Here is a 19,703-nt window from a genome sequence, read left to right on the forward strand (position 1 = left end):
GACATCCTTGTCTCTAAATTGGAGAGACATCAATTTGATGGATGGACCACTGGGTGGATAAAGAACTGGCTGGATGGCCGCACACAAAGAGTTGTAGTCAATGGCTCAATGTCCGGCTGGAGACCAGTAACGAGTGGTGTCCCTCAGGGATCAGTGTTGGGACCGGTCTTTAACATCTTTGTCGCTGCCATGGACATGGGACAGTGGGATTGAGTGCGCCCTCAGCAAGTTTGCCGATGACACCGAGCTGCGTGGTTCAGTTGATACCCTGGAGGGAAGGAATGCCATCCAGAGGGACCTTGACATGCTTGTGAGGTGGGCTGATGCCAACCTCATGGGGTTTAACCCTGCCAAGTGCAAGGTCCTACACCTGGGTAGGAGCAATTTGAGGCACAGCTACAGGTTGGGCAGAGAAGAGATACAGAGCAGCTCTGTGGAGGACTTGGGGGTGTTGGTTGATGAGAAAATGAACATGAGCTGGCTTCAGTGTGTGCTCGCAGTCCAGAAACCAACCGTATCCTGGGCTGCATCAAAAGGAGCGTGACCAGCAGGTCATGGAGGTGATCCTGCCCCTCTACTCTGCTCTTGTGAGACCTCACCTGGAGCATTGTGTGCAGTTCTGGTGTCCTCAACATAAAAAGGACATGGAAATGTTGGAACAAGTCCAGAGGAGGCCACGAGGATGATCAGGGGCTGGAGCACCTCCTGTATGGAGACAGGCTGAGGAAGCTGGGGCTGTTCAGCCTGGAAAAGAGAAGGCTGCGTGGAGAACTCATAGCAGCCTTCCAGTATCTGAAGGGGGCTATAGGGATGCTGGGGAGGGACTCTTCATTAGGGACTGTAGTGATAGGACAAGGGGTAACGGGTTAAAACTTAAACAGGGGAAGTTTAGATTGGATATAAGGAAGCAGCTCTTTCCTGTGAGGGTGATGAGGCACTGGAATGGGTTGCCCAGGGAGGTTGTGAATGCTCCATCCCTGGCAGTGTTCAAGGCCAGGTTGGATGAAGCCTTGGGTGCCACGGTTTAGTGTGAGGTGTCCCTGCCCATGGCAGGGGGTTGGAACTGTATGATCTTAATGTCCTTTCCAACCCGAACTATTCTATGATTGGCACCAGAGAGGACAAGGCCCAACACTATCACTTCTTTTATGCAACAAACCAAAATGGGGTTTAATAAACATTTATTGATGCAACCTGGTTACACCTTTAGAATCGCAGCTTCTGGAAGAACCACTTGTTCTTGCCCGTCTTATACCTGAAACAGGAAGACAAAGAGATCAGAAAATGCTCTCATCCTCGCACCCGAGCCGTCCCCATCCCCCAAGGCTCCCCCAGGGGCAATGCAGCCCATGTCCTCCAGCAGGCTGCAGCCAGAGCTGCTGTGCACAGCCCAGCTCCCACGGGAAGAGGTCAGCTCCCAGCTTTGTTCTCATCCTCATGAAGGATGCCCACACTCTGGCAGGTCCCCCCTAAAAGACACGCGTGGCCGTGCCGCTCCTGCTGCTGAAGGAGCCTCTGAACAGAAACTGAGAAGCATCATCAACCCAAATGCCCCTGGGCCAAGCCCTGGGACACCAGCACCGCGATGCCAAGACCATCACCTGCTTGGTGCTGGCACAAGGCTGCAGCACTGCCCCAAACACGGAGGTTTTCCCTGCCCCAGTGCAGCAGCTCCCAGGCAGACGCCCCACAAGCTCATGGAGGAGAGAAGGACACCCTCAACCCAAAATGTATCCAAGGTAGCTGGGGCAGAAGTGTCCAGCCTGGGACTGGCCACGCCGAGCCCTCACCCTGGGGCTGGGTGGTGACACCATGAAGAGATGAACTTCCAACTCACCTTTCCTCAAACTTCACCTTGGCTTCACGTCTTGCTTTGCGCTTTAGAGCAGGGTCCCTGAACACATCCTTGTTGACCACTGTTTTGTCCAGTGGAATATCAACGGAATACCTGGATGAGAGAGCAGCAACGCTGGGAAAAGCCATGGCACTGGGCACAGACGTGAACACAGCCGAACCGGGCAGCGCAGGGACAAGAGCTGGGATGAGCAACCACAGCTCCTAAAGCCCCTCAGGTCAGTGAACCACCCGAGCACCCGGTAACGTGGAATTCAGGCTGGAACGCAGCGCTGTGTGCAGGGCAGGCAGCTCCAGCTGAGCTCCATGGGGATGGGAAGAAACACGTCCAGGCCATGCCAGCTCTGCCGGCAGCCCGCACCTCTGCAACTGCCTCAAAGGCACATCCACCAGCACCCATGACCAACAGGGAAGTGAGTGAGGCTGAGGAAGGAACCGGCTGCTTTATTTTGGATGATCGCTAATACCTCCCCCCCTCAGCATCGCACCCCCAGACCCTGTCTCGGGCCCCACTTTTATCCGGTCACATAACGAAAAGCCTCAACAGCTCCAGCACTCATTGGAGGGAACGCAGGAGAACAGCGACTGCGGGCAGCAGCCGAGGCTCCCCCAGCCCCGCGGCAGCACTCACCGGGTGGGCATCAGGTGGTTGTAGTTGTAAACCTTCACGAAGGACTTGATCTTGGACCTCTTCGCGATCTTCTTCTTGCCCATGGCGGCTGTCACCTTACGCGGGTAGCGGTCGATGCCCGCCACCAACGCGTGGCTGTAGGGCCGGTCCGAGGTGCCATCGTCGATGTTCTGCAACACACCGAGAGCAGCCGGCGATGGCACCGGGGACGCCTCCCGGACCACACCGCGGCAGCCCCGCGCTCACCTTCACGATAACGGCCTTGCGGCCCGAGTAGCGCCCGGCCAGCACCAGCACCACCTTCCCCGGCTTCATGAACTTGCCCATCTCTGCGGAGACACCGTGCGGGAGTCACGGCCGGGCCCGCACCGCCCCCGGCCCGCTCCGTGCCGCGGATGGCGGCGGATGCCGCGCCCGGGCCCGCACTTACCGGAGCTCCCACAGCGATGGCGCCCAGGCCGGAAGAGAAAGCGGCGGCCGCCCCGCCCACCTTTCACCGTGCGTCACTTCCGCTTCCTTCAGGAACCGGTCGCGCTACCCATGCCGCCGTTGCCGGGCAACAGGCGGGGGCACCGGTCCCCGGTCCCCGGTCCGGTAACGGGGTGGGGCATCACCGGTGACCACCCCAGCACCGAGTCCCCGCTCCCGCTGTTAACACCGCGGAGCCGGCGAGCCAGCACCCACCGCGCGACGGCTGGCGACGGACGCACAACACGGGCACCGGGTCCTCGCACACGGACACTTGCTAAAGCAGTTTAATGCACCCCTAGGAAACAGCGGGCCGCCGGTGTGTGCGCTAAAGCTTGGGAAAAGGGGCTCGGGGAGGGCTGGGCAGAGAAACCGGGGGAGCGACACGGCCCCCCCCCGGGCAGCTCTGCCCCGGTTTTCCCCCACGTTCACAGCAGGGAGGGCAAGCAACTGCCTCGGTCTGCGGGACAGACTTGTAGGGCAGCATTTAGAGCAGAGGCAGCACAGGGGCCAAGCTGCAGCTGCTCAGGGCTCTGTGGCCGCCGCCAGCCCCACACACTGAGCACACACCAGCAAAGGGGTTTTGCTCTTCAGGGCTGCATAAAAGGGGCAGGGTGAGGTGCAGTACAGCAGCAGCCGTGTAAACACGCAGATTTCCAGCATCGAGACACCATGAGATTTCCCTAAAAGCAAGTATCAATTTGAAAGAGCCGAACTCAGTCTTAAAAAAGCCAGGCTTTGAGCCCGGCAGCTGCCCTGCTTGTGGAAAAGGGATGATGTACAATAAAAATCCATCAAAAAGCATCTTTGATGTTTTTCAGCTGCCGGACAGCCAGGTCTACTGGGAGGTTGAATTTCAAGTTGCTTAGGCGACTGAGAACGTTGAGCGCGCTCTCGAAGCCTGTGTTTGCCATGTAGCTCCACGGCTGGTAGTGGGCCTGTACCAGAGCTCCAGATTTGCAGATGAGATTCACCCAGGAGACCAGGCGCTGCTCGTTCAGCGCCATACACACCAGCGCCTTCAGCTCCGAGTCCGCGCTGCGCTTGAAGGGGTCATGCTCCGTGAGGACAGTGTGAATCGCTGTCAGCAGGCTCTGTTTGGGTGTCACAGCCATGCCTCCTGTCACAGGCAAGGCAAAGGACTGGGAGAGTTTGCGAGCCGGGGATTCCACAAAGGCTTGTCCGTTCTTCGTGTTGTAATACTTCACAAAGAGCTCCCAGGGGTGCATGCTCTGCGGCGAGGAGGTGAGCGCAGGAATCAAGCACGCGATGGGTGCCAATACCAGGCTCATTCCTTGGGAAGAGGCGTAGAGCCCATGAGCCATCAGGTCTCGCAAAGCGATGGTCAGCTCCTTCCGCACAGCCAGAGTCAGCTCGTCCCTGCCTCCCAAGGGAATGTCCTGCAGGTCGGAGGAACTGATAACGTGGTCTTCCTGCTGGTACTTCACTGCCAGCTGCCTCACCCGCTCTACCGACAGCTCCAGTTTCTTGATTAAGGGGGAATAGTCCTTGTTGTCTTGGTCCTTCTGCCAGAGGGTGCGAGGAATCTCACCCGTAGCACAACCAAACTGACTGACAGCAAATATCTGCAGCACAGCAAGCATGCGACGCATGAGGTGCAGGCCTGTTTCTCTCACCTTTCTGGCATCTTCTGGGTTCACTGATCAGGTTAGACAAGAGAAAAATAAACTTTATCATCAAGGAATCGACAGCTCTGCTCTTTCAGACACACAGAGGCTCCTCCTCCATCACAAGTTCTCCTCCTCGGAGGCTTTTGGCACTAGGACTGATGCTACTCTTTCTAGTTTCAAAGCACTGAAACCCACCAGAAAAGCAAACATTGGCGTGGCCTGTTCTCAACAATGAGGTCATCTTACAGAGAGGAAATCCTACAACAGGCTTCCCAGTGAGCATGCACACAGTGAGGAAAGACCACTCTGTAGACATGACCATACCACATGGATAATTAGGAGATACAAAAACCTTTGCTGATGGAGATCACTATTTTCAAGCAGCGCCTTGCTTCAGCAGGCTAAGATGCAGTGCTTACTCCTGATGCCACCACTAAATTCAATTTGTAGGAGTAGCCACACTGGGTAAGACCCAAATTCCATCTGGGCCAGTATTACACCTCTGACAGATTACTGAAGGTAAAGGTATTGCAGGATTTCTCTAGTACACTATTCCAGCCCCAGTAAATTCATGTGCAAGTAGCTAAGTCTTAAATTATATAAAGAGCTCTGGATCTATCCATCTCAGTGTATCCACTCACAGAGCTAAGAGCTCAGAGAGCATTAATTACAGTGCCGCCCAACGGTGTGCACATGACAACAGCTCTGTCTGCTTCAGAAACCCCTTTTCTTCCTGATCTCTGCTGAGGACCAATCCCACCCTCTGTACCACGTTTGGGTTCTCTGATGGTTCCAGGGAGCCCATGGAGGAAGGGAATGGAACTGGAACACAGGCTGTCAGTGGGAGCAGAAAAGCACGGATGCTAACACCCAGGAAAACAGCAAAGCAGCCTGGCATGACTGGCTGCTGGTTCCTGCTCCTGAGCCTCATGTGAGTGCTGGCAAGAGCCGTGCTGGGAGCTCCAGGCCACACAGTGCCCACCTCTATTTCCTGGAGAACGTGTATTTGGTTTGTGGGAGCCACCACCATCTTTCCTGCCTGTACATTCACAGTGTCCATCTTCCATCTTACCAGAGCTTCCAACTTCATCTAGAATGAGAATTTCACACTATTAGCTAACACTTGTAAATTTAAGCTGCGGATCCCAAATATTAACAGCAATATTCCTTATACCTCTATGCACCTTCTTGGTCAGTCTTCTTCCTACCATCAGTTCAGAGACTTGTACTTCCCTGTGACCCAAAACCTCCTGCATCCTCTGACATAAATGACCTCCCCCCTCATGACTTTCTCAGGGAATCAGAAGCAATTCAGTATCTGCTCATCTAAAAACTCAGCACTGACCCTGGATGAAGTTGATGAACATTTCAAGGTCCCTTATCTGCGTCTTCAGCTGCTCCACCAGCTGCTCCTTCACCCTGGCTGGGTTAACAATCTGCGCTATGGCAGCATCCACACGCTGTCGCAATTCCTCTGGAGAGAGCGCTGCAAAATCTTCACTCAAGTCCATGTCCAGCTTCTTTATCAGCTCATTGATAATCATCTGCAAAACACGTTAGCAGCACGATCTCTCTGCGTGGCACCGCCACCCATGAGCTCCACAACCCTCCCTGACCCATTTGTTGCTTTGATGGAGAGGGGCTTTGGACAAAGGCCTGTAGGGACAGGACAAGGGGGAATGGCTTTAACCTGCCAGAGGGGAGACTGAGCTGAGCTCTTAAGGCAGAAGCTCTTCCCTGTGAGGGTGCTGAGGCGCTGGCACAGGGTGCCCAGAGAAGCTGTGGCTGCCCCATCCCTGGCAATGTTCAAGGCCCGGCTGGACAGAGGGGCTTGGCGCAAGCTGCTCCAGTGGAAGGGGTCCCTGCCCGTGGCAGGGGGTTGGAGCTGGATGAGCTTTGAGCTCCCTTTCAACCCCAAACCAGTCTGGGATTCTAGGATACTGATACTGTACTACAGCTGCTGTCAAGAAACAAGGACTGACCAGCTCCTACAGTCTGTACAGGGCTCCCAAATGCTTGGGAGTCCACAGGCCTTACCCGTTGTCTTTCCATAACCACAGACTGCGGCAGAGAATCATAGCTGCCCTCCTGGTAAGCAAACGTCTCCAGGTCATCCAGCTGCGTCTTGAGCTGCAGTATCAGCTCCCTCTGTTTCTCCTTCTGCACCTCCGTCTGCTCCTGCTTCTCTCGCTCACCCTGAGGAGCGGGGACGGGTAAATAGATGTACCGAGACGCCAAGCCCCAGGAACAGGACCGCGCGGCACCGGCCGCACCCCATCACCCGGCACCGGGGCCGCACTCACCGGGGTTCCGCCGAGGCCGAGCGGCGCGGGGCAGCCGCGGAACGCGAAGTCCTCCAGGTCTCGGAGCAGGCGGCGCTGCTCGCCCGGCCCGGCCCGCGCCACCTGCCGCAGCCGGAACTGCACCTGCGCGAAGTGCGAGGCGAGCGCCAGCAGCGCCCCGTGCAGCCGCCGCCGCTCCGCCCGCAGCCGCGGCACCGACTGCGGCGACCCCCCCGCCGCTTCCTCCTCCTCATCTGCTTCCTCCTCCGCTTCCTCCTCCGCCGCAGCCGACACGGCGCCCACCGGCGCCCAGCGCTCCCCCGGGCCCAGCGGGCCGCCCTCCGCCTCCATGGCTGCCGCTACCGGCGCCGCCGCTCCGCCGCCATCTTGCCGCCGCGGCGCGGGGCGGGGCCTGCCGGGGGAGGGGCGGGGCCTGCCGGGGGCGGGGCGGGGCTAGCGCGCCCCCCGGCGGCGGGGAGGTCCCTCCCGGAGGCCTCGCCCCGCCCGGCCCCCGCCACCGGCCCCGCGTCCCCGGACCGAAATAGCGCGGGGCGGAGCCGGCGCGGCCATGGCGAGGTGAGCGCGGCCGGGGGGCCGGGACGGAACGGGACGGGACGGGCAGTACTCGATAGCGGTGTCGGGAACCCCCCCCGGGCTCGTAGCCCGAGGCACCACCGGGCTCGACCCTCAGCCCTGGACCTCAGCCGCTGCTGCCCGTGTGCGGCGTGAGAGCGGAGCGCTGCGGCCAGCGGCCACTGCCCGGCCCGGCGCTCACCTCGTGGTGGGCAAAGCGCGTGTGTGTGGGGCACCTTCCTTGCCCCGGTCCCCAGCCGGTGCCTGCTGGGCACCATGGAGGCAGCCGCTGCTCTGCTCTTTGCCAAGGCAACCCGCGAAGACGCTGTGGTACGACCGCCCGCGGTACGTGTACCTGGAGTTCTGCGTCGAGGACAGCAGGGATGTGGAGGTGGTCATTGAGGAGCAGCGGCTGGTGTTCAGGTGAGCTGCTTGTACCAGGGATGTGTCCCTTGGCTCGGGGTGGTGTGGGTGCAGGCGGACTCTGAAGGGGCAGGGCCCGTCTGGCCTTGCTCCCCTCAGCCAGGCTGTTGCGGTGTTTTGGCAGTTGCAAAAACGCAGACGGCGTGGAGTTCTACAATGAGATCGACCTGTACGCCAGGGTCAACTCCAAGGTGAGGCTTCCCTCCAGCAAACTCTTCTCGGACAGCCTGCATTAGACTCGGAGTTAAACCCAACCTTGAGCAGCACCGCTTAACGTTGAGTCCTGCCCCTTCCCCAAAAGCCTGAGTGGTGTGAGCACCAACCCGGGAGCCTTGAGCCTGGATCTGGCACTCACGGTGCTGCCTTGGGCCAGAAAACCTGGCTCTGTGGTTCTGTGTCCCCCCACAGCCTGAATGTGGCTGAGTTTAATCCTGTGCGTGGCTGCAGTGGATTACAGACAGGATTGAGGCATCCCCAGTGTCTTGGCAGGACTCGCGGGAGAAGCGCTCTGACCGCTCCATCACATGCTTTATGAGAAAATGGAAGGAGAAAGTGGCCTGGCCCCGCATCACCAAGGAGAACATCAAGGTGCGTGTGGTGCCTGGCGTGCCAGGACCAGCCTCAGCGCTTGTGCTGTCCCCACGCGGCACCTTGTGGCTCCTGGGGACCAACCTGCCCTGGGACAGTAAACCGAGGGCCCCACACAGGGACCCCAAAGGGAGCTCAGCCTCACGGGTACCATCAGAACACAGAGCTCTGCCCTGCAGGAAGGATGCAGAACCCCCTTCCCTCAATGCAGGCAGAATCAGGAGGGGCACGCTCCCCTTCCTGCCCTTCCCCAGCCCACCCTGTGCAGCAGCATCCCCACAGAGCAACCCCCAGGCTTGAGGGGGAGCTGCCAGGTCCCATCCTTCAGGGGATGCTCCCTCTGCCCGCAGCCAGCCTGGCTCTCCGTGGACTTTGACAACTGGCGAGACTGGGAAGGGGATGAGGAGTTGGAGAGGGCCATGATGGAGGAGTATGCAGAGGTGAGCCTGGCTACAGGGTCCCGGGGCATCTGTGGGTGATGGGGATGGCAGAGCTGGGCGTTCAGCACCCATGGCCGCTGTTTTCCCATCCAGCTCCTGGAGAAGGTGACGGACAAAGGCACCCCCCCCGCCATGGATGACCTGGATGTAAGTACTGCCCACGAGCCTGCCATGGTTCCAGCAGCGGCTCAACACTCTGCTCGGGCAGCCAGACCGGAGCCCACTGGGGACACGCTCCCGGGGCTGCCCAACCGGTGCCGGCAGCTGCTGCTTCCCTGGCGCCTCGCTCCTCCCTCCCGCAGGACGAGCCCTGAAGCTCAGGACCCGGGCACGCCGCAGGAAGCCTCCCGGTGCGCCGGCAGCGCGCACCCACGAGCAGCGCGGGCGGGGATCTCAGCGCATCAGAGCCGCGGCCCCCGCCCCACGGGCGGCCTCCCCGTGCGGTTACAATAAACGTGAGCCGCCGCCGCCGCCCTTTGCCGTCCGCTCCTCGTGTTCCGCCCCCGAGACCCAGCGGCACCGGGAGCGCGCACCCCGCAGGCGCCGCCTCTCCGCGCCCGCCATCCGCGTGTCCCTGCGCGGCCGCCATCCGCGTGTCCCTGCGCGGCCGCCGTTGCCGCCAGCCCCGTTGTGTGCGATGGTGTTCCGGTGCCAGCGGGACAGCTGGGCCCGGCAGGTAGCGGCGGGGCCGGCACCGGGAGGAGCGGGGCCGCGGGGCAGGGACGGGCCCTCACGGCGCCACCGGCCCCGTTTGCAGTTCGCCACCAGGGTGGTGTCGTGCCGGGCGGCGGAGCTGCGGCCCGAGGGCGGCGGGGAGCCGGTGCGCGGGTTCCAGGTGGTGCTGGAGGACACCATCCTCTTCCCCGAGGGCGGCGGGCAGGTAGGGGCCGGGCGGGCGGCGTGGGGTGGGGGGAGAGCAGAGCCGCGATGGGGCTGACGGCCGTGTCCGCAGCCCGATGACCGCGGGCTCATCGGCGATGTGCCGGTGCTGCGGGTGACGCGGCGGGGCCCCGAGGCCGTGCACTTCGTGCGGGCGGCGCTGGAGCCGGGCACCGAGGTGCTGCTGTCGCTGGACTGGGAGCGCCGCTTCGACCACATGCAGCAGCATTCAGGTGCGTGCCCGGTAACGCGCAGCTCTGCCCGTGCCGGGCTCCCCTTGCGCTGTGAACAGGTCGGGAAGGAAACGCTCGGCCCGGTTTGAAGCGGGCTTTGTCCTGCTCCTGGCGCCGGTGGCGCTCAAAGCTGTGGCTTGCACGTCTCTTGCAGGGCAGCATCTCATCACTGCCATCGCAGAGCAGATGTTTGGATTCAGGACAACTTCTTGGTGAGCAGGGGAAAGGCTCCTTGTGCCCCCAGTCTCACCTTGTTTGGCGTGTGCCAGCGTGTGGGGAGCTGAGCATGAATACATCAGTTTCCCCGGGGGCATTTCACTCGGGCTCAGAGGGCCTGGGAGAGGTGACTGAGCCAGGGAGAAGCTTTGGGGAGAAGCTGTGCAAAGCATTTGCTTTGTCTCTGGGTGTTTGGTGTGCACAGTGTGCTCTGTAAGGAGCAGAGAGGAAGGGAATGCTTGTTTCAGTCACGTTTCCAGCAGTGGGATGGTGCTGCCCAGAGGAACCTGCCGGCAGCTCTTAACTACAGCAGCAGATGTTCACTGGTGCAGGGAGCTGGGCCGCCAGCGAAGCGTCATTGAGCTGGACACCCCCTCCATGACAGCAGAGCAAATAGAGGCCCTGGAGAGGAGCGTGAATGAGAAAATCAGGGAGAGGGTGCCTGTGACAGTGAGGGAACTGGCTGCAGATGACCCTGACATTGAAACAGTGAGTGGTGGGAGAGAACTGATGATATCTGCGGGGCCGAGACAACCAGAGCATGGATGCCACCGTGGTGCCAATGTCCTCATGCTAGGTGAGAGGCCGTGGCTTGCCGGATGACCACGTGGGGCCAGTGCGAGTTATTGACATCGAAGGCATAGACTCCAACATGTGCTGTGGGACCCACGTCTCCAACCTGAGTGACCTGCAGGTGCTGAGCTGCTCTGGGGAGCGTTTGGAAGTCCCTGAGATCCATGGTCTGTTGGCATTGCCCCTGTGGTAGAGGGGGTAGCAGGAGCCCTGTGCTGGGTGAACCCAGCAGCACCATGCCCAGGGCGCAGTCTGTATCCACTCACTCGGGTGAATGCAGGAAAGGCCCGTCCTGGCCTGGTCTTTCTTCATAGCGGAACTCAGCCCTCACCTGCAGCAATGGTGTTACCTGAACTGCCAGTGCTCTGCGAGGGCATGTGCTGGATTGCCAGCGTGGCAGTGCCGCGCTGGGTTGTTCCCTGCTTAAAGCACTGATATTTTTGAGTGCTTGTCATGAATGAGAGAGAAATCCTCTGCAGGGAGGGGGAGAGAAAATTCTAGAGCTGCTTTTAAACATTTCTGTCTTTTCAGTCTTTTGTGGGGGTCTGTATCCCACCAGAGACCTCCGGGTGCACTGCAGAGGGCAACCCAGGCTGAGCAAATCGTACTCATTCCACTGTATCACCTTCCTTTGGGGGTTTTTTGCATGTTGACCTTTAATCACTGGCAGAGTCAATACTCACAACAAGGCATAATCTGGTAGGAACTGGCCACCTGCGTGAGTATAAGGAAAATACTGTTCTTTTCTGACCGGGGTGATTTTCTTTTTAAGGTTATTAAACTCCTCGGCACAGAAAAAGGGAAAAAGAACAAAACCAACTTGGTTTTCCTGGCAGGAAACAGAGTGCTGAAGTCACTTGAACAAAGTCACAGTACTGAGAAGGCTCTGACTTCACTGCTCAAGTAATACCCTTTCCACTTTTGTTACTTCATCATTATGACTCCTTCTGACAAATAGCACATAAGCCTCAGCAAATGTCTACACGGAGCTTTTTATGATGTTACCTTCTCTTGCTCCTTTAAGAAACCCTTTCCTTGTCCTCCAGAGCAATGATCCCAGTTCTTGTTCTTTCAGAAACGGACCAGGTGGGCACGTAGAGGCCGTGAAGAGACTGCAGAGCTCAGTGAAACTGCTGCAGAAGGTACAAGGGTGACTGAGAAAGGCTTCCTGTAGAGCCAGGCTTTAGTCCTAACTGGGAACTGGATTGTGGATGTTAGGAAAACTGCTCCAGCCCCTGGGAACAGAGCGGAGGGTTCGTGATTTCTCCATCTGCAGCACAGTTTGGTTGCTTTTCTTGCAGAATAACTTGAACCTGCTTAGAGACATTGCTGTTCTGATAGCCCGGGACTTCAAGAGCAAGCCTGTTCCAAGTCAGCTCTTTGTGCTACACAGGTACAGAGGAGTTCGGGGAAAAGGGGGAAATGGCATCATGGTATCTTAGACATGTTATGGCAGTTGCATCTCTCCATCACCTTTTCAAGCTTGTTTCTCAAGGAAGAATATAAGCAAGGTGGATAGAGGATTAAACTGCCTCAGTCTGCTGGAAGGCTGTGTCATTAAAGGAACGTGTTAGTAATTCAGTCATTGAGTTCTTCTGCTTTTATAGCTCTGAAATAACTGTGTCTGGTTTCTCTCTGCCATTGATACTTTCAAATAAAACTGAAGAGCTCTATTTCTTAGGGATAAACACAAATAATTCCCCATATATCCATAGGAATGCACAGTGAGGGTTTAGATACACAGAAAAGCCCTGGTCTCCATCCTAACAGCAAGAGGCCAGAACCCCAGGCCTGATCAGACCTTTGGTTTCTGCTTGGTATTTTGGACTCTAGAGGGGACTTTTGCCTCTTTCTGAAGTGGGTTTTTTTTTACCCATCCCTACAGGAAAGAGGGTGACTCTGAGTTTATGAACATCATCGCTAATGAGATTGGGACAGAGGTAAGTGACTGATGGAGACTCACCTGACCCTATGGGCTCTTTCATTCAGGCTATAGCCCAGGCAGGGGCTGACAGGGCTTCTCTTTGTCCCATAGTCCCAAGCAAGGTGTGTTTACTTCCAAAAGTTACCTGAGGTTATTGTCCCCATCAGCCTGGGTCTGCAGGGGAATCCTCAACAGTCAGGAAATACACCAGGGAAAATCCAGAGCTCTGTAGAAGAGCCTGTGCTTAGAGAGCCACACAGAACCTTACTGGGAATAGGATAGGATGGAATATTGCAGTTGGGGGGGAATGGAATAGACTGTTGCAGTTGGAAGGGATCTACAATGGTCATCCAGTCCAAGTGCCAGCTGTATCCTTTGAACGTGGATACCCCCATATTCTGTCCCTCACATATGGTTGAGGTTAAGGTTAAGAAACTCGCTCCATTTTACTTCCTTCAACTTGAGTCTCTGCCTCAGTAATGCACACAGACTCCTGAATTATCGGATGGGTCCTGTGGCCAGTGCCTTTGTCCTCCTCCAGACAAGGAGGGCACTGGGTATTCTGGAGCAAGATCCATCTCTCTGTCCACAGGAAACCCTGCTGTTCCTGACTGTGGGAGATGACAAAGAAGCAGGACTCTTTCTTCTAGCTGGACCAGTTGAAGCAGTTGAGCATTTAGGTCCCAGGTAACATGTTCTGTGGGCTCTTTAAAACCAGTGAGAATCTGATGTTGCAGCCTGAGCAGCGTCATTGAGGCACGGATCCATGTTTGCTCTCTGGAATGGGTTGGGCCAGGCCAGTCTCTTCTCTGCAAGTGAGAAGGAGCCTGTACTGCTGTTACTGCAGGGTGGCAGAGCTGCTGGGGGGCAAAGGAGCTGGGAAGCGAGGCCGCTTTCAGGGCAAGGCCACCAAGATGAGTCGGCGAGGAGAAGTGGAAGCTCTGCTCCAGGAGTTCACCAGCAGTGGGAGCCCTGAAGCCTAAGAACGGTTCTCAAAGCAGAGCCGTTCTATCCCTGCCTTGCGTAAGCCCCAGCACCTTCTCTCCCAGAGAATAAAGACATCAACCCGGCGTCTGGCGTTGGCGTGCTCTGTGTGAGCTGGTTTGGTGCTCATGGAACGCTGGGGACGGGGATGTGCCCTCCACGCTTTGCTGGGAGGGATCCATCAGTTCCTGGAGGAACGGTGCATGTTCCCGGCTCACACCTCGCCCGGGCAGAGGCAAACCTTTCCCTTGGTGGGGTGCAGTTGTCACCGGTCCGGTTTTGAACCTCGCAAGTTTTCCGGGTCAATGCAGGTGTAAATTCCCTTGGGATCTGGCAACGCTGCTCCCCCCGGCCCCTGGGCTCGCCTTTCTGCCCGGCTGCAGCCTGGACCTGCTGCAATCTCGGCTGCGGGGCCTAAGGGGGGCTGTGGAGTCACAGCGGGGAAAGGCAGGCTCAATAAATGGGGAATTTCCCCCCCCCCCTATGCAGGAAATGGCAGGTTTGGTCCTATTGCTGCTAATAAATAGAGAAAAAAGAGAGCTCTATCCTAAGGAGGTTTATCTATGATGAATACAGGATATACGCCTCTTCCTGATGTTCCAAGGGCTGGAGCACCTCCACTATGGGGCCAGGCTGAGAGAGCTGGGCTGGGTCAGCCTGGAGAAGGCTCCTTAAGGGGAGACCTGAGAGCAGCTCCAGTGCCTGAAGGGGCTGCAGAAAAGCTGGAGAGGGGCTTTGGACAAGGGCCTGTAGGGACAGGCCAAGGGGAATGGCTTGAACCTGCCAGAGGGGAGACTGAGCTGAGCTCTTAGGCACAAGCTCTTCCCTGTGAGGGTGCTGAGGCGCTGGCACAGGGTGCCCAGAGAAGCTGTGGCTGCCCCATCCCTGGCAGTGTTCAAGGCCAGGTTGGACACAGGGGCTTGGAGCAAGCTGCTCCAGTGGAAGGTGTCCCTGCCCATGGCAGGGGTTGGAGCTGGAGGAGCTTTAAGGTCCCTCCAACCCACACTGTTCTGTGATGCTGGGATGGGTTTTGGTGTGGGTTCTGCAGGTTTGCCATTGGGTTGGAAGGAAGGTGCTCTCTCGCCTTGTGGCTTTTGGTGTTTTGGCAGAGGGCTCCCATCGGAGGCCTGGCAAGGGCTGCAGCACCTCCAAACATCAGCTACGTGCAGTGAAGGCTGATCCAAGCTGCAGCAAGACCACGGCTGTTACCAGGGCTCTGCTGAGCACCATCTCCCAAAGGCATTGCAAGATCTGAGCAGGGGAAAGGGGCCACAGCGGAGAGCAGAGCACTGTTGATGCTTGCAGCTGGGTATGGGGTAAATGCTGCAGGAGCTGGTGCTTTGGGGGAGATGGATACTGCATGTACAGTATCCAGGGGCTGAGCCAGCACTGATCACCCAGCCCTGCCCCGGCACAGCCCCAGCTGAGCCGCTCGGTCCCAAAGCTGTGCTTGTTTCCATAAGCAGAGAGGTGACACAAGCACGTCCCTGTTCCTATACCCAGAAGCCCTGGATAAACAGCACAAAAAGCAGCTCATCCCCTCCCGCTGTGCTGCCTGCATCTGACTGCACCCAGGGGGTGAACAGCGATGAGGACCGGGGAAACCCAGCACTGCCTTTCCCAGTGGTTTAATCCTGTCAACACCAAGAGCAGTCCCACCCCATCCCTGCGCCCTGGAGCCAGTCACCCATCCCACCTCAGCAGCCAGCGATACGGGCACCCTCAGCAGCTAAACACACCTTCAGCTTTAATAACACACCTCTTGCTCCCAGCTATGTGTGTGTGCAGATACGCATCCCGTGTGTGTATCCCGCAAGCCAGCGCTTTGTCTCCAAATCAGTGTCTGCTGTTCCTGTAACAGCCGCCTGGCCGGCAGCCCCCGAGCACCCATGGGCGAGCACCCTGCTCCCGGCGGTGCCTCCTCCAGCCCTGCAGCACGGAGGTGGCGCGGCCCCATGAGCTGCAGGGCAGCGCAGCCTTGTCCCCACGCTGCACCAGGTCCTGGGGGCGAGGGGAGCGCTGGGCTCACCGTGCCATCGGCTGGCCACAGACCACCCGAGCCTACACCGTGCCCAGCGCTATGGGTCCATGCAGGAGCCGCCCGGCAGCACCTTCCCTGTCCGCAGTCAGTCTGTGCAGGCTTAGAGGGGGAGCAAACAGTGCTGGGTGCACCCACGGTCTGTGACTGCCCCCGAGCCCAGAGCCCGGGCACACCGTTACCTGCAGGGCCGTTCCTACGCAGCCTTCTTGTCCCGCGTGGCCAGGAGCTGGGAGATGCAGTAAGGGACGAGGCCGACAGTGGCCAGCGGCACGGCTGCGCTCTTGCAGAACGAGAGGACGTAGAAGAGCAGCTGCATGTGGGAGGGCGGCTTGAAGGCGTCGAAGAGGTGCAGGATGAGGAGGGAGGCAGCGGCGCAGCCCAGGCGGAACGGCAGCCGCTGGCCCTGCTTCCCCCGGCAGCTCTCCAGGTACATGTGGGAGTTGAGGGCCAGCCCTAGCCCGAAGAGGATGCCCAGGTTACGGAGGAGGCTGGCGAAGGGGGTGGTGTCGATGTGGACCCACTCGGGGCGCTTGCACCACTTCTGTGCCTTTTCCAGTGTCCAGAGCAGGTCCACGCCGACCGCCCGCAGCAGGAGGTAGAAGCCCAGGGCGAAGCTGAAGAGGAAGAAGGTGATGCCCACGTAGCGGCGGAGGCTGGCGTGGTAGATGCAGCGGACGTGCTGGAAGCTCTTGGCCACGGCCATCCCTGCCGGTAAGGAAGCGGGAGAGGAGGCAGTGCCCATCGGTGAGGGATCCCGGCTCCATCCCTGCTCCTCAGGGTGCTGGAGCTGAGCGGGGGACGCGTTGCTGGGGCTCCCCAGTGCTCCCACACGGCACTCACTGCCCTGGCAGCCACTGCTGCTCACAGGGACTGGCTCTGTCCCTCACACAGTAATGGCCCTTTCACACCCACGTTTGTGGTCCCTCAGGGCCCAGCAGTGCCCTGCCTGCCCCACTGGGACTCCTGCCTCAGACGGGGCAGGGAGTGGAGGGCATCCTGCCCATGAGGAGGAGGGCAGTGAGTGCAAAGCCACAGAGGCAGCTTTGCATCAACACGTCACATGCACCTATCTATCAGGCACCCTTCCTGCCCGGTGCTGCAGGTGCTGTGGGGAAGGCGATGGGGCTCAGATGCACTCACCTGAGATAACCCCTGCGATGACCTGATGGGGGAAGTGGGCAGCAATGAAGACTCGGGACAGGCAGACACAGACCTGGACCGCCCAGAACCCCATCCACAGCACCGTCCACAGCACCCTGCAAGGGGCAGGCACCCATGTCAGCCCCAGGGCTGACTGACACTGCCCGGGTCTGCCCCCAGCCCTGTGCCCGGCTGGCTCTGGAGCAGCCCCTGCCCACCGCAGGTACTTGCAGCCCACGGCTCACCAGTATTTGAGTGTCTTCAACTGCTTCTTCCCCATGGCAGCGGAGAGGAGGGCTGTCACCATGACATAATACACGCCTGCTGCACCCATGGCGTGTCCGGAGGGGCTCCCTGAGTGCAAAGAGAGCCCCACATCAGAACCCCCCCCATAGAGTGGCACCAACCGCATGGCGCCTGGCACCAGTCTCCCTGTGGCTGCTGCTCTGGAGCCCACTGAGCGGCTGCCAGCGCATGGGGCTGCAGCTGAGCACGGCCATGGCACAGGGCTGCAGCTGAGCATGGTCCTGGCACAGGGCTGCAGCCAAGCACAGGCAGGGCTTGGTGCTGAACCGCCACGTGTGCACCGGGGTCAAGGTCTGCTCCACGCAGGGGCTGTCTCTGCCTCCATCGGCAGCAGTTCCAGTCCTCCCTGGGGAGCCAGGCAGGGTTACGGTGGGCAGCAGCCACAGCCACGGCCATGCCACCACCTCCCTCCCCATAGGGAGCTGCATGTGCAGGATCCCAGGCAAGCACCCACTGGCCCTTCCAGGGACCCACCGGGGCCGGTCTCGCAGGTGAGTGGGAACTGCTGGATGGCTGGGGCAGAGGCGTTGCTGTAATAATCTGTCTCATGGACCCACCAGTATGGTCTTTCCCCAAAGAGGATCCTGCAAAGAAAGAAGAACCGGGGCTGTAGGGGTCCTGGGCAGCAGAGCTGGTGGCACAGCCTCGGGTTCCACTCTGGCCTGGGAGCTGGAAGAGGCAAAGGACCCATGGAATGGTCCAGGGTGTCCCAACAGACACAAACAACATCCAGCTGATTGCTTGGTCCCAATAGCAACCACCACCTATGCTCTGCCCATCCCTGGCCCCTGAAAGGGGAGAGCAGGGCAACAAGCTGAGAAAGAAGAGTGTTGTCTGCTCCCCTTCAGTCTTTTTCAGGCCAAGAGCAACTGTCTTGTGGTGGCATCGAAGGCAGAGGGCACCCGTCCCTGTCACACCTGCAGGCAAGCACGGGCATCCAGGGGGATTTGAACTGCAGGAAGGCACAGAACTGGGACCTGCTGCAGGGACACTGGGTGCAGCCCCAGAACCTCGGGATGCTGAAAGGCTGCGGCGGGGATGGCACCCCTGGGTACCACAGCCCGCTGCCAGGATGGGACATGACCTCTTTTGTCTGTTTTACACCCATGTCAAGGCTGGGAGCGCACATCTGGCCCTCCCTGCTCCAGCTGTGCCAGCACGCGTGGAGGGAGCTGTGGCACGGGGCCACTCACCACTTGAAGACGAGGTTGAGCCAGTCGCCGATCACGGCCACCCAGATGAGCCTGATGCCCACGGCCTCGTTGGAGTGGAACCAGATAGGGAAGAGGACAAAGAAAGCGTTCCTGAGGTCGGCAGCGAAGGAGATGAAGAGGAACAAGTCCTGGGAGCCGCGGAAGTGCTCCTGCAGCCAGTGCGTGGCCTGGATGCCCGCGTCGTGCAGGAGGTTCATGCTGGGTTCCATCCTCCTGCGTGGCTCGGGCTGTCCCGCGCTGCACCGCGCCGCCGGCGTTTTATACTCCTCAGGGTCGTGTTTGCTGCGGGCAGGTTGCTTGTCCCAGCGCCGATCTTTGGACCCAAAACCACTTTTGCCAAAGGTGCATCACCGAGGGGTTGTTACAAACATGTTTGGAACAGCTGACGTAAAAACAGGCTCCGGGGCGCGTGGAGCCCCGCGTGCTCCGGCACCAGCACCTTAACCCCTTCCCACACCGCCGCCTCCCTGCAGGGTGCTGGTGGCTGCCTCAGCCGGGGCTCCTGCAGCTCCTGCCCTTCCTGACAGCCGGCTCAGCGGCTCCCACTGAACCGCAGCGTTCGCTGTTAGCAGGGAGGAGATGCAGGTGCCTGTGCCCTGTGCGAACGGCCCTGCGGAGCTGTGGCGCGTTCCCCATCCCTCTGCCATCACCCCAGCACCACCAGAGCGCTGCAGGGATGCCCAGGAGCAGGGAGTGGGTTGTGTGTGGAGTGCAGGGCCGGGTGCCTCCAGCTGATGAAGAGCCACCTTGCTGCCACACCAGGCTGCTCGAGGGTCATGGGAACTTCCCAAGCCATGGGCAGCTCCTGGTTGTCAGTGACGTTGTTCTGGTCTCTGGTGTGGGGTTACAGGGTGCAAAGGGTCCTTAACCCACAAATGAAGAAAGGCATTCCCCCCAGCACAGATCCTCTGGGTTAACCCCTCCTGCACAAGTGCCCTGCCTGCAGGGATGGAGCTGAACACATCACTCATCCCAGCAGTGCTGGCACCGCAGCTTCATCACCCCAGGGAGCAGCATCCCCGGGAGGTGGTGCTGAATGGGGAGCGTGGAGCTGTTCCAGGAGCCTGAGCCCTCGGCATCAGCCTGGCCAGAGAACCCTGCTGGGCACGGCCCCGCAGCCCCATGGCAGCCCCATGCACGGGGTGCCCCAGCAGAGCCTCCCGCAGTGGAAGAGGTGGGACAGGCAAGAGGTGTTAATGATTAGCAGCCAGTGAAAATACATCACTTATCTCCCCTCCTCGAGAAAGTTCAGGTCAAGATCCTTGAACCGCTGCCCATGTGCCGTCTGCCATGGCATGGAGCA

At 59.2% G+C, this 19,703-nt stretch overlaps 5 protein-coding genes across 8 annotated transcripts; 2 read left to right on the forward strand and 3 right to left on the reverse strand.

Annotated features, from left to right (window-relative positions):
• Nucleotides 1-1,164: 1,164 nt before the first annotated feature.
• On the reverse strand, nt 1,165-2,992 carry RPL27 (ribosomal protein L27). Of its 2 annotated transcripts, XM_061477676.1 has the most exons (5): nt 2,916-2,992; nt 2,732-2,814; nt 2,486-2,655; nt 1,838-1,948; nt 1,165-1,255 (listed from the first exon to the last, which is right to left on the reverse strand). In XM_061477676.1, the coding sequence occupies exons 2-5, from the start codon at nt 2,810-2,812 to the stop codon at nt 1,207-1,209; spliced, it is 411 nt and encodes a 136-aa protein (XP_061333660.1). In that variant the 5' UTR covers nt 2,813-2,814; nt 2,916-2,992; the 3' UTR covers nt 1,165-1,206. The 2 variants fall into 2 exon arrangements, with proteins under 2 accessions (XP_061333660.1, XP_061333661.1); XM_061477677.1 differs by lacking the exon at nt 2,916-2,992 and having other exon boundaries at nt 2,732-2,909.
• Nucleotides 2,993-3,592: 600 nt separating this feature from the next.
• On the reverse strand, nt 3,593-7,255 carry RUNDC1 (RUN domain containing 1). Of its 2 annotated transcripts, XM_061477646.1 has the most exons (5): nt 6,888-7,253; nt 6,622-6,780; nt 5,930-6,128; nt 5,567-5,674; nt 3,593-4,613 (listed from the first exon to the last, which is right to left on the reverse strand). In XM_061477646.1, the coding sequence occupies exons 1-5, from the start codon at nt 7,215-7,217 to the stop codon at nt 3,748-3,750; spliced, it is 1,662 nt and encodes a 553-aa protein (XP_061333630.1). In that variant the 5' UTR covers nt 7,218-7,253; the 3' UTR covers nt 3,593-3,747. The 2 variants fall into 2 exon arrangements, with proteins under 2 accessions (XP_061333630.1, XP_061333631.1); XM_061477647.1 differs by lacking the exon at nt 5,567-5,674 and having other exon boundaries at nt 6,888-7,255.
• Nucleotides 7,256-7,371: 116 nt separating this feature from the next.
• Nucleotides 7,372-9,301, forward strand: PTGES3L (prostaglandin E synthase 3 like). Its single transcript, XM_061477674.1, has 7 exons — nt 7,372-7,442; nt 7,749-7,862; nt 7,987-8,053; nt 8,352-8,450; nt 8,801-8,890; nt 8,984-9,037; nt 9,193-9,301. The coding sequence occupies exons 1-7, from the start codon at nt 7,435-7,437 to the stop codon at nt 9,202-9,204; spliced, it is 444 nt and encodes a 147-aa protein (XP_061333658.1). The 5' UTR covers nt 7,372-7,434; the 3' UTR covers nt 9,205-9,301.
• Nucleotides 9,302-9,478: 177 nt separating this feature from the next.
• On the forward strand, nt 9,479-13,783 carry AARSD1 (alanyl-tRNA synthetase domain containing 1). Of its 2 annotated transcripts, XM_061477660.1 has the most exons (12): nt 9,479-9,566; nt 9,648-9,770; nt 9,843-10,002; nt 10,157-10,214; nt 10,551-10,707; nt 10,796-10,912; nt 11,564-11,694; nt 11,867-11,933; nt 12,093-12,184; nt 12,677-12,731; nt 13,308-13,402; nt 13,563-13,783. In XM_061477660.1, the coding sequence occupies exons 1-12, from the start codon at nt 9,528-9,530 to the stop codon at nt 13,696-13,698; spliced, it is 1,230 nt and encodes a 409-aa protein (XP_061333644.1). In that variant the 5' UTR covers nt 9,479-9,527; the 3' UTR covers nt 13,699-13,783. The 2 variants fall into 2 exon arrangements, 1 of the variants encoding a protein (XP_061333644.1); XR_009747584.1 differs by lacking the exon at nt 13,563-13,783 and having other exon boundaries at nt 9,489-9,566; nt 12,093-12,302; nt 13,308-13,369.
• A 1,942-nt stretch (nt 13,784-15,725) lies between these two features.
• G6PC1 (glucose-6-phosphatase catalytic subunit 1) lies at nt 15,726-18,659 on the reverse strand. Its single transcript, XM_061477662.1, has 5 exons — nt 18,380-18,659; nt 17,661-17,770; nt 17,126-17,234; nt 16,881-16,996; nt 15,726-16,445 (listed from the first exon to the last, which is right to left on the reverse strand). Exons 1-5 carry the CDS (start codon nt 18,607-18,609, stop codon nt 15,934-15,936), a joined length of 1,077 nt encoding a protein of 358 aa, XP_061333646.1. The 5' UTR covers nt 18,610-18,659; the 3' UTR covers nt 15,726-15,933.
• Nucleotides 18,660-19,703: the final 1,044 nt, after the last annotated feature.

The sequence above is a fragment of the Pezoporus flaviventris genome, unplaced genomic scaffold (assembly GCF_033815535.1).
Source record: "Pezoporus flaviventris isolate CSIRO_AGI_PZ_B2104156 unplaced genomic scaffold, CSIRO_AGI_Pfla_v1 ptg000107l, whole genome shotgun sequence".
Taxonomy (NCBI): domain Eukaryota; kingdom Metazoa; phylum Chordata; class Aves; order Psittaciformes; family Psittacidae; genus Pezoporus; species Pezoporus flaviventris.

What these genes read in the sequence shown, in the direction of transcription:
- G6PC1 (XM_061477662.1), bottom strand. Translation starts at nt 18,609, where the DNA reads ATGGAACCCAGCATGAACCTCCTGCACGACGCGGGCATCCAGGCCACG. An exon ending in CACCTGCGAGACCGGCCCCG is followed by an intron (nt 17,235 to 17,660) that starts GTGGGTCCCTGG and finishes CTTTGCACTCAG; the next exon opens with GGAGCCCCTCCGGACACGCC. An exon ending in TTGAAGACACTCAAATACTG is followed by an intron (nt 16,997 to 17,125) that starts GTGAGCCGTGGG and finishes TGCCCCTTGCAG; the next exon opens with GGTGCTGTGGACGGTGCTGT.
- PTGES3L (XM_061477674.1), top strand. An exon ending in GAGCAGCGGCTGGTGTTCAG is followed by an intron (nt 7,863 to 7,986) that starts GTGAGCTGCTTG and finishes GTGTTTTGGCAG; the next exon opens with TTGCAAAAACGCAGACGGCG. An exon ending in TGATGGAGGAGTATGCAGAG is followed by an intron (nt 8,891 to 8,983) that starts GTGAGCCTGGCT and finishes TTTCCCATCCAG; the next exon opens with CTCCTGGAGAAGGTGACGGA.
- RPL27 (XM_061477676.1), bottom strand. Translation starts at nt 2,812, where the DNA reads ATGGGCAAGTTCATGAAGCCGGGGAAGGTGGTGCTGGTGCTGGCCGGG. An exon ending in AACCACCTGATGCCCACCCG is followed by an intron (nt 1,949 to 2,485) that starts GTGAGTGCTGCC and finishes TCTCTCATCCAG; the next exon opens with GTATTCCGTTGATATTCCAC. An exon ending in AAGGTGAAGTTTGAGGAAAG is followed by an intron (nt 1,256 to 1,837) that starts GTGAGTTGGAAG and finishes TTCCTGTTTCAG; the next exon opens with GTATAAGACGGGCAAGAACA.
- AARSD1 (XM_061477660.1), top strand. Translation starts at nt 9,528, where the DNA reads ATGGTGTTCCGGTGCCAGCGGGACAGCTGGGCCCGGCAG. An exon ending in GGGACAGCTGGGCCCGGCAG is followed by an intron (nt 9,567 to 9,647) that starts GTAGCGGCGGGG and finishes CCCCGTTTGCAG; the next exon opens with TTCGCCACCAGGGTGGTGTC. An exon ending in CAGCTCTTTGTGCTACACAG is followed by an intron (nt 12,185 to 12,676) that starts GTACAGAGGAGT and finishes CCATCCCTACAG; the next exon opens with GAAAGAGGGTGACTCTGAGT.
- RUNDC1 (XM_061477646.1), bottom strand. Translation starts at nt 7,217, where the DNA reads ATGGAGGCGGAGGGCGGCCCGCTGGGCCCGGGGGAGCGCTGGGCGCCG. An exon ending in TCGGCCTCGGCGGAACCCCG is followed by an intron (nt 6,781 to 6,887) that starts GTGAGTGCGGCC and finishes CCCGCTCCTCAG; the next exon opens with GGTGAGCGAGAGAAGCAGGA. An exon ending in ACGTTCTCCAGGAAATAGAG is followed by an intron (nt 4,614 to 5,566) that starts GTGGGCACTGTG and finishes TAACCTGATCAG; the next exon opens with TGAACCCAGAAGATGCCAGA.